The sequence below is a fragment of the Quercus lobata genome, chromosome 1 (genome assembly GCF_001633185.2).
Source record: "Quercus lobata isolate SW786 chromosome 1, ValleyOak3.0 Primary Assembly, whole genome shotgun sequence".
Classification (NCBI taxonomy): Eukaryota; Viridiplantae; Streptophyta; class Magnoliopsida; order Fagales; family Fagaceae; genus Quercus; species Quercus lobata.
In genome coordinates, this window is record NC_044904.1 from 9,943,997 (window position 1) to 9,955,639 (window position 11,643).

The 11,643-nt window shown below is 36.3% G+C and overlaps 1 protein-coding gene across 2 annotated transcripts; it reads right to left on the reverse strand.

Moving 5' to 3' along the window:
- Window positions 1-588: 588 nt before the first annotated feature.
- LOC115977727 (probable plastid-lipid-associated protein 12, chloroplastic) lies at window positions 589-5,502 on the reverse strand. Of its 2 annotated transcripts, none has more exons than XM_031099752.1 (11): window positions 5,176-5,502; window positions 4,998-5,051; window positions 4,533-4,607; window positions 4,105-4,224; window positions 3,613-3,804; window positions 3,387-3,470; window positions 3,184-3,246; window positions 1,818-1,871; window positions 1,651-1,730; window positions 993-1,106; window positions 589-899 (listed from the first exon to the last, which is right to left on the reverse strand). In XM_031099752.1, exons 1-11 carry the CDS (start codon window positions 5,440-5,442, stop codon window positions 812-814), a joined length of 1,191 nt encoding a protein of 396 aa, XP_030955612.1. In that variant the 5' UTR covers window positions 5,443-5,502; the 3' UTR covers window positions 589-811. The 2 variants fall into 2 exon arrangements, with proteins under 2 accessions (XP_030955612.1, XP_030955607.1); XM_031099747.1 differs by having other exon boundaries at window positions 3,184-3,276.
- Window positions 5,503-11,643: the final 6,141 nt, after the last annotated feature.

Below are 11,643 nucleotides of genomic sequence, written 5' to 3' on the forward strand. Positions count from 1 at the left end.
ATTCGAAATGACAGTAAAATTTTTAAAGAATACTCATGCGAAACTTTCAAATCCAAATCTAATGACCTATTGACCCAAACTCTCCTGTACCACTGTGTCAGGTTTATAGCTTAAATGATCTTTCTGGACGATGTAGCTTATAACAAAATTTATAATCTATAAACTTTCAAATGGCAAATTCTAATTTTAGTAGCCCGCGGGAAAGACAAGCAAATTGTTTATCAGTTCTTGTTTCTTCTTACACGAGGCTCCAAAGATTCCCTATTCTCGATACTGACAATAACTTGCAAAATACCATTTGTTCAACATCAAAGTGACAAAGAATGAAGTGTGAGAATAACCAAATGCATTTATTCAACTATTGTTTTCTGCGTGGAAAGGATGGTGTGAAAAAAGAAAGAAAAAGTGATGGAGATTGGAGATTACTTTGTGAGCAAACCATACTTTGCCTCTTACAACCTTCCCCAGTAGTTGTCCACTAGTTTGGGCAACGGCTACAATATTTTCACTAAGAAATTCAGACCTGTAAAAGGGTCACCAAATCATACATAGATGTATAAAAATACATGTATGTGGGTTTCTCTTGTGTGCATAAATATATATATATATATATATATATATATATAAATATAAATATATATATATATGTTACAATTCTTCTCCTAGATTAGACATAGGAAGCAAGAACAAACATGTTCATCCTGTTTCTAACTTCACAACCAAGACACCCCACTTTTAGGAAGAGCTGTAGAAATACTTGTGAACGAGACTGTAGACAAATTTTCTTTTGGTTAATAATTCAACATATATTTTATTTCTTTTTCAATCCATCCATCCTTAAATGCACAAAAACAATATTGTTGTATCCCCGGGTAATCCTGATCTTGTCGTCACTATATCTGCAACAGAAATTCAGTTCAGTTCAGCCTCTTGTTAGTCAGCAATTTATAAATTACTCTAAAAAGAAAAGGCAGTTGAATGGATGGCCTTACAGAAGCTCCATGTTAAACTTGCTTTCCATCTCTACAGGATATCCAAATTGACCGCCGATTATTGCTGCATCATCCATTGTGATTTCATATGTGCTGTTGCTGTGGCCAGATTTCCTGCAATGTGAGACAGCATGAACATATTAACTCAAAAGTCAAAACCATTCAAGATGGTTCATAAATTTAAAGATGAACATAATGTCATGTTATTAAGATCAGTTATCATTCCTTGTTTGGTGTTACGAGATTTTTAATGACAAGACTCTATGTATACCTTTAGATGCATGGAAACAAAATCCTCACCATGAAATAGACCATTTCCATTTCAAGGCAAATGGAGAGGATCCTGAGCCTAGAAAACATACCTCAGAGGCATCGATCCATTTTAAACCTTTTTTTGACAGCAATTAACAAGTTGTCGTTACATTTAGTATTTCAGTTTGAACATGGCGTGAACTATTGCTAATCCGGTTGTATATCTATAATCTAAAGGTTATTAGCCAAAACATTTTAGTTATAATTTAGTTTTGAGATCAGTTTTCAATCTTATGTGCGACTAAGCTAGTAACAAATAATTCTACAGTGGAGTTTCTCATCTGACCTAGTTTCCTATCCCATGCCAATCAATATAAAAGCCAAATTGAAGCGGTGAGAAACTTACACAAATCTACCAGTCATGGAGAATTTGATACCAAGCAAGATGCCAACCAAAAACTTTATTTGTCCATTCTTCTTGATAATCTGGTTAAGATTGAGGAAGTAATTTAAGAAAATCCTATTGCATAACTTGTAAATTGACGGACAGGACAGCTCTCTTCCAGTACTCACCTGTATGCCCATGAGACCATTGCCAGCATTCTCCAGCCAACTATCTGTCTCTACCTACAAGGGGTCGAGTTCAGCTCAGTGAAAGAAAGGGGGTGAAAAATAGCATGAAAATGATTTCAGTTTAAAGGCAACAGGCCTGCTCCTGACAGCAAATGAGTTCACCAAGAAGACTTGTAGTGAAATACCATTATTCTTCTTGGTATCTTATTGAAATACCATAAACATGATTCATTTTGGAGTCAAGACACTGCACTCCAATAAATCGACTTGTCGTGAGCTTGTACTGCTACATAACTGACAATTTGTATATATGCATTGCATACGAGTGCAAACATGGTGGTGGAGGTAGTAGCAGTTGGTTAGAGAGAGGGACCCATCAAGTCCGTCTACTAGTCTCTCAGTTAACAATAATTAGATGAAGTAGAACATTAGTTACCACTCCCAGTGGCCAATTGTTTCTACCTATGTCATCTCAAAGGCAATGCCAGAGAGCGTAGCTTATAGACAACACAAACAAGGTGAAATAAAAACTAGTAAAAATAACTAAAGTTAGTGCACCAATTACCAATGAAAATATATGGTATTTGCAATTAGTTGTTCTAGTCTTAAGGTTTTCCAAGTCATAATTCTCCCATGGATGAAGGTTTTATGTGTCCATGAGTAGTACCACACTCCCACTGATAATTCGGTAAGATGCTTAATTATGTTGATGTTTGAGTTATGGTAGTATTAAAGAAGGTGTTTGCTATATAAGTTATGGATTCATATAATGGAGGGGTAATGACCACAGAGTTAGTGGATCGATTTGCAAGCATCAATTAAATGAGTGTCACAAAATAAATTATCTGGAAAGCAAACTCAGAATAGTGTGATGATGGTCTGTTTGCATGATAGAAATGATGACAAATAAGGTACCCCAGAGTGAAACTTTTGAGAAAAAAACATAATGATTTTCAAGCATGTCTATACCAATTCATGATTTTTAATCACCCAAACCAACATCAACAAATTCCTATTGAACTATTTGGAGTGTGCGATATGATTTCTTGATGATGTTACTCTTATCTAGAACCATATTTTGATGACTAATTGTATTAGTTTCTTCACTACTTCAAACAAAGTATTATAGCCACTTCACTTTTAATTATAGCCTAAAATTTGCACCATGTCTTCTCTCAATTACTATTCTTACCTCTTGCCAGAATTTCAATCCAGTATCTAAGTTATGATCACATTCTAGTGAAATGATCAACGTTGTATAGACTACTTTGTTTATTGTATAGACTACTTTAGATAATTTTTTTTATATCATTCTAGTTCAGTCACTAAATATATGCAATAAATGCTGTTATCTTTAGAAAACTACCTGTGAACTCCAAATCATTTGCCATTCACCCTCTTGGAGTTCTGTTTGACCTCCAGTTAGATTCTGGTTTGAGGAGATAAACTCATCAATTGCCTGCCAAAGTTATAGCAAACGCAATGCAATGTTGGCAAAATGAAACCAAATCAGCAACAAAGCAACATTTTTAATGACATGTAATGTAAAAGTTGAATTGGCAATTTTACCTCTCTAACTCCTTTACCGGTGGAAATGGTTGACAGTAATCTTTGCCTCGGTTCAGTTTTCTTTTGCAGCACAAATGTGGTGCCCTGCACTACAGAGATATTGCTGGATATCCTTAGCAGATCAAATAGAAAGGAGGTTTTAGAAATTTTTATGATTATGGAGTGTAAAGCCAACAACAGCACTAGTGCTGAAGGAGATCTAGGAACTAATAAAGTGCTCATTTACCTTATTTCCTCTTGAGATACGGAGGTCTCCAGAAGGAGACAAGTATGTCGTGTCTAACCAACCCTTTGCTTCATCTCCTAATAGTCTAAATGGCACTGGATATGGCACTTTAAATGGTAAAAATTTAAAAGAAAAGGCTGCTCGATCAAACTGGAAAAGTATTCGTTTACCATCCTTAATTGATGCTGCTGCCTGCATGTAACAGAAGATAATTCATGATGTAAGAGAGAGGAAAGCCAAGTTATGTACAAATGAAAATGACAATATTTTGAATATAAATGATTGCAGGGGAATGCAATTGAGTTTTGAGAACATAATCCATATCACTGTTGAGAATGAGTTAAAAAAACTGCAAAACTGCAATTTTTTTCCCCATGACTAGCTACAATATAACATTGCCATATTTTTTCTGAAGAGGCAAGGCTAGGAACCCTTGCCATATATAATTCAGCAAGATAAATAAATATGACAGTTAAAAAATTAAAGTCATACCTCCACCTTTAGCTCACCTATTGCATCAGAGAATCTTACAATATTGGATACACGTGGATCATTTGTCCGAAGGTAAACCTCTTGAAACACACTAAAGAAGTCAACCCCCACAAATGTTCTCTACAATGACAAAGAAAGCATGAGCACAAATATTGATTTCATATCGGTGATTCTCACATTTTAACCCTCTAATTAGTAGTTAGTACTTGAGAAGAATGACTCATAAGAAAAGAGATAGTTCAGAACTTCAGATGTTTTTGAATTAGGTTCCTTTCATAAGGAAAAACCAGTCTCTTCTGCTCTCTAGTAAAATATAGGGCACTTAATCTTGCAAATCTATTGGTTTTTTCACGAACACTTTATGTTGGACTGGAAACGTATTCTGAACAATTAGGTACAACTAACATAAAAACCTAAAATGCAAGAACCTGAATTGGAGATGCTGTTCCAGGTCTAGTTGTAAACATTAACTGCCATCGACCTTCAATCAAACTAGAGTTTGTCTGCAGAAGTTCAAGGCACAGTCAATTCTAAGGAATAAACATGTAGTAGTAGAAGATTAACCATTTTCCACACCTCATAAACTTGAGTGATAGAAAATAATGCTTCAGCCTGTTTTTAGAGCATATGGTAGAAATTTCAAAGCAATAGAGAGATCATTGGGAAATTTTCAACTTCTAACTCAAGTTCCTATGCAAATTGATCAGTACTATTGTAGTAGCATTTTTTGGTTTTCCAACTTTAGTACATGAAGAATCCCTGTACAATGCAACACTAGAAAAAAAGAAAAAAGAAAAACTCACTTTTAACTGTTCCAAACTCAATTGTGCTACAAACAAAACAGAAATGACACTTACAATTTAGTACCACAAAACAGAACAATGACCACTCACCGGATCCGGCACACCTTCTAAACCTTCTAGAACTTGCACGGCACGCGTAACATCCTGCAAAAATCTCTCATATCATCAAAAATTAAAATCAAAAGTTGGTAACCACAGTAACTATCTTAAATTCAGTTCAAATAAACAAGGAAAAAGGTGATTGGAATTGTGTAAAGAAACACTATACACTGAGTTGCTGAGGAGAAGCAGAGCGGCCTCGGCCTTGTATCCCGATAAGGGCTTCAATGAGCTTGTTTTCAGGCTCATTGAATGACACTAGTTGCTGCTTGTCCACAACATTAGACCTATAAACAAAAACATTTCTATGGCTACTTGAAGACTCAAAGAGCTTGGGAGTTTTGTAAGGGAGAGTTCTTGGATTGAATATTGGTGAGAATGTGGGAACTGGGTTGGATTGAAATCCAAGATTTGTTGTATAGACTTTGAGAAACATTGCACAAGAAGAAGAAGAAAGTGAGTCTGTGTTTATTGTTGCTAAGGAGAGCTAAGCAAGTAAGCTCTAGCTTTGTGGTATAGTTAAAACCGTTGGATTATCTTAACACTGTTAAAGCTTACGTGGACAGTTCTGGGTCAGACACGTGGAACCCTGGCCGAGTGTTATCCTTCACCTTTCCGATTCTTGGCGCCAGTGAGAGGAAATATACTTCTTGGGCTTTTGGCAATGCAAAACCTTTGATGGGCCAGGGCCTATCTTCTAGTGTTGTCAGTACATAAAGGAAAAAGAAAGCAAGTCCATTTTTGATGGAAGGGATTTGGCCCAAATGAAATGGAATAAAAAGGAAATATAGGATGTCAAACCAATTGTGAAAAATGTGGAATAAAAAAGGAACAAGGATTAGGGTTTTCTGCTGTGAACGTAGGTTGTGACTTGTGATGTCAAACTACGTTAATTTTCGTATACTTTCACTTTATGTTTATGTTTTTCTTCTTTGTCTCCCTCAATCCTAGACATTTTTGACATTGTATTAAAGTGGGTGTTTTAAGAATTCTTTTCCCCTTCTCTTTAAAAAAAAATAAAAAAACATTTTCCTTTTACCAACCAATGGCAGAGCCACGTTATGGATGAAGGGGCCACGGCGAATATATAAGAATGTAACTTTTGAGCTTGACAGTTTCTTGTCTCAAATTTGTGTCTTGGGAAAATGTTAGGAGTAGGAAACTATTTCTTCTTTTTTGACGGACTTGTTTTCTAAAGCCTTTTAGTGATTCACAGATTTCTAAGTCCAAAAATACTTTACAATTTGCTCTAATTCCAAGAGGACCACATGTTTATGGTTTTAAAACTATACACTTGAAAAGAAAAAGGTGATCTCAGTTACTCTCAGGTAGGTACATGGCATATTGGCTTTCATTCTCTTATTCTATTATTCTTTAATTTTTTTAGAAGTGCTATGGGATAATATTTTCACAATAAATTATAGTCAGTAAGTTGATATTGGTTCTAATTTTTTTATTAGTTCTAATTTAAATTCACAATTAAAATTAATTATTTCTCTATTAGTAACAACCAATAATAACCGGTCACTTAAAATTTATGGTGAAAATATTGTGAAAATATTATGGATATAGCATTTTTTTTAATTAAAATGGAGAATGATAAATATACTATATCCGGGGCACAGCTAGAAATTTTTGTTTGGGGAGACTAACTTATGATACTAATTTATTAGTTTATACAAATTTTCATAAATATGCACAAATACATACATCTACGCACACATATACTTTAGTATCTTTTATAGGAAATCCTTAAAGTTTTCTGTAAAAACTCAATTTGTAATGACCCCAAAATGGTATTAGGTTCACACGTTAAGGGCCCAAACAATATAATTTGTAGAGCGTGGGCTGAAAGGCTAGGCCTTGGTCACCGGACGGTGGTTAGTCATGGTACTCATACAGAGGTGAACCATATTTGCTCAAGAAGTCTTTCTCCTCGGCATGGCTTGGGAGGCTCTGGTTCTTGGCCTTTTTTCCCAGCCCCCCTTTCTGGATTGCTTACTTCTCTTTTTATATTAGCCTTTACTCTTCCTCCAACGTCCACGTGTAGGTTCAGCTTTCCAGGGCTGATACTTGTCCCATCAGCCCATACCCAAAGTGGTTAGGGGTGGTTGTAAAAGCTGAAAAGCATTGCTCTGTCTGGCGCAGAGTATTTAATTGCAGTAATGACAGCATTTCCTTTGTCCTGTGTTGCCATATTGTCCAGGGGTCTTTTCTCCATCAATGTGGAGGTGTTCAGCTTTTCCTTAAACTGTTCCTATACCGTACTTGCACATTTCTTTCAGGAGCGCGTTGGGATGCCGAGAATAGAATTATCCTCGGCTATATCTCTAGGCCATTTGGACCTTCATTGTATGTCTTCGGCGATATCCCTCCTCGGCTCGGGCCTTAGGCCCTAAAGCAAAGTAGGCCGAGGTCACAAGTTCTCTGGCCCCATATTTTCATTTTTAATATAAATTACCAAATTGTCTACCAAAGTGAGTAAAAAAAATTTCAATTGAACTAATGAAGCATTCAAAGACATGAATGATTCAAAATTTTAACAGACATAAAAACACATTTTACAATAAAAAATAAACGTGAGGAAAAAAAAAAAAATAGCTATAACTACTAGATCAATTGGGCAAATTTTTTTAGAGCATCATTAGACTAGCTCAAATATTTGGGGGGTCGAGTTCCATTTTTGTAGGCTAATAATTAAAACGTTAAATATTTATATATAGTATTAAAATATTTTTAAAATTTTCCACTCATACATGTAGCTCCGCCCCTGTACTATATTATATAGCATATAAATATAATATATTAATATAAATTTGACCAAAATATATGATTGGTTATTTACTTATTTGATTATATGTTTTTTATTTTTTATTTTTTTATGCATTCAATGACATAGAATTTCATTTATATATAATTCTATTTTAGACTATTTTTTTTTTTTTTTGGTAATCTGGATATTCAATAAAAACTAAACAAAAGGAGCACTTTCAGGACACACCCTGTCCATGTACAAGCCACATTTATCAGCCTCAATGAGAGGGAGCAAGTCCACAGGCGGACTAGAAAAAGAAACAAAAACTTCAGACTGTAAAAGGCCTATTCTAGAGAGTTTGTCAGCACACATGTTGGCTTCTCTAAAGATGTGTCTAACACGACATTGGGGGAGGTGAGTGATCAGCTGTTTACAATCCTCAAACAGAGGGGAAATAACAGAATTAGCATAAACAGGGTTATTGAGAGCGTCAACTAAGGCTCTAGCATCCAACTCAACAATGACAGCATGAATATTCATATGATGGCATAGTTGAAGGCCATCCCGAAGCGCCCAAATCTCAGCTAAGAAGCTGTTAGTATGCCCAATATTTCTTGAAAAACCACCGATCCAGTTCCCTTGCTCATCCCTAATCAATCCTCCACTTCCCGCAATTTTCAATAAGTTAGAAGCCGACCCATCTGTATTTAACTTCACCCAACCTGTCTTTGGCTTTTCCCATCTGATCTGTCTAACCATTCTAACTTGATTCCTTTTAGGCCGATTGACGCATAAAGCATACTCCGTGGCTTGCATGATGATATTCTTTGCCAAATGCGGATTTGCTCCTTTTCCCTTAAAGACCATTTGATTTCGTTGGTGCCAAATAAGCCAAATGGCAAAAGGAAATAAAACATTCCAGGGAGGATGATTGGAGGAAGACAGCTGCTTTGACTTGGCATTAGTGCTTAACCACTCTTTGATTTCCTGAGAGAAGAAGATAGAATTGTTACTGTGAATTCCCAGCTGGTGCCATGTTGATTTCACCACATTACAGTCTCGAAGCGCATGGATAATGGATTCATTTGCTGCATGGCACATTGGGCAAAAGCCATCAAGCTGCATTCCTCTTGCTATCAAGCAATCTTTCACACCTAAAGCCTGATGTAAACACTTCCACATGAACATTTGAATTTTAGGGAGGGTGCTAAGCTTCCATATCCAGGAGCCCTCAAAGGTATTAGTGTCCTGGTAGTCCGAAGCTAAGAGGTAGGCACTCCTAGCATCAAAATCACCCTTAGGGGAGAATTTCCACGCGATTTTATCCCCACTTCTCGCAAAAATGGGAGTAGGAACAGCCTGGATAGTGGCCTTAATTTCCGGAGGGAATTCGAAAGGCATAATGGTCCAGTTCCAGCCACTTGTAGCGCAAACATCGCTAATTTTGAGATTGTCAGTCTCACGAGGAAGAGGGCCTTGTATGATATTCCTTAAGGGGCCAAGGTCTAACCAACAATCGTACCAGAAGTTAAGCTTGCTGTCATGGCCAGGAACCCATTTAACTCCCTTCTTAAACACCACTTCTCCTTTCCTTAGCCCTTTCCAAGTGGGAGAGCAAGGCAGCCTCGCTGCATTTCTGGAATTTATTCTTTGCCTAGTGCAATACTTCATCTTTAGGACTTTTGCCCACTGAGCATTGTCTTCTGTGTGCAGCCTCCAGTTAAGTTTAGCCAGAAGGGCTGTGTTTCTGCCTTTGGCTGTTTGAAGTCCCAGCCCTCCCAGATTTTTCGGTTTTGTGACTTTACTCCAATTTACCCAATGCATTTTCCTAGCTTGCTCCGTGGACCCCCATAGGAAATTTCTATTCACACGGTCAATCCCATCCAGGATCTTGCTTGGCAAAAGGTTGCTTTGCATTACATATGCCGGAATCGTGGAGGAAGAGGATTGAATGAGCACCATTCTGCCTGCCATGGATAAGAGGTTTGCTTTCCAACCAGAGAGTTTTTTCTTAACTCTATCTAAGACAAAGGAAAAATCTTGCCTTCGGTTGCCTGGGTGCTTAATTGGAAAGCCCAAGTACTTCCCCAAATTAGCAGTTGGGGTAAAACCGAGAAGATTGGACATAGCTTCTTTCTGATCAGAGTCCACATTTGGGGAGAAAAAAACGCGGGACTTTGCTGCACTAATAGTTTGACCTGATTTAGCACAAAAATCATTAAGCACTTCCCTGATGGCCACACAATTCCCCGGGTTAGCATGTGCAAACAGGACTAGATCGTCCGCAAAGAAAAGGTGAGAGAAAGGCAGTCCATTCCTGGAGGTTTTTACTGGGGTCCAGCTCATATCCGCACATTTCAACTCTATCAAATGGCTCACATTTCAACTCTATTTTAGACTATTGTACATAGAAAAATGCCATGTCCACAACATTTTAACTATATTTTCATAATAAATTTTAGGCGGTGGATTGTTATTTGTTGTTGTTGGTGGGTAAAAAAATAATTTTAATGGTGGTTTCAGATTAAAACCAATAACAACCTACCATCTAAAATTTATTGTGAATATAACACTTTTCATTGTACATAATATAAATATAGTATATACAAATTAAAAATTTATGATCTCATTTTAAACTTGGCCCCCCAAAGACAAATTCCTGGTTCAGCTACTATTACCAACACTTCCCTTAGTAGTTACGCCCTCCAGAATCGTCATCACTATTCAAAAAATTTCCTCTTAGGATTCATGGTTTCTGAACATTGTTTTGAGTCACTAATCATTTCACTTGAAATACCTAAAACCGATCTACATGACATAGCAAAAATTACCAATACCGTCATGAACCCTTAGGATGCAGTGGTAAAACTAGGAAAATTTTCCAATGGCCACACTAAATTTATACAAAAAAAATTTAAATATAAAAAAATAACCTATTAATCATAGGTTATTAGAGATATTTGGACTGGTTATATTAGCTAAAGATATAACTAGTCTAAATAGGTTGGTGGGTTCATTTTTGAGGAATTGAACAAAATATGAATTTTCCACGCAACTTGATGAACTGCAACACACTTAAATGCATTAGTGCTTGAACAACATCTAAAGCAATTTTCCCAGCTACCACTCGTTGCACACTTTAGTTGGCCTTGCAATAAGGATGTTTAAGATTATAGTTTAGAAAGATGGCTTACTTTCATTTTCTGCCTGTATTCTTTATTTTAGTAATTAAGCTTGGTTAGTAGATTGTTAGTACTTAGTCCACCTAGAATACTTTTTCTTTGATATTGACTCATTGAGAGAGAAATTGATCCTTTGACACCGATTCGTCCAGGTGTAAGACATTATGTTTGTCTCTTCAAATTGTCTTATTGCATTATCAGACGTCACATGTGAAGCTTATCATGGATCATGTAAAACAGAGAGAAAATTGAAGAGAATAGGAAAAACTCTTATTATCACTAACTTCTGGTAAAAGTGGTTACAAAATAATTAAAACCTAATCTATATATACACACTAAAACAGGGACTAATAAGCTTCCGCCTAAATAACTAACTGACAACCTTTCAACAATACAACCAATCAGAATTTGACACTTGTTTTCTTCAGTGCTTAACTGTCATTGATTTCTTCTCTCTTCTTTCCTTGACACGTGTACTGCCTTTATCTCTTTCTTCACCTTGCACTTATAGTTTAGTTACTGGTATTATATTAGTGTACAGAACGGCATGTCGTTTGTACATAGAGTAATTGATAGTTAGTTACATAGTAGTGCCACTTGTCATGTTTAGATTGGCTAGATAATTGGTTTTTTTGTTATGTGGTTTCCCGCTCCTCTGTTTCTCTTATATAAAGAACAGAGGTAGATATTTATCAAGATA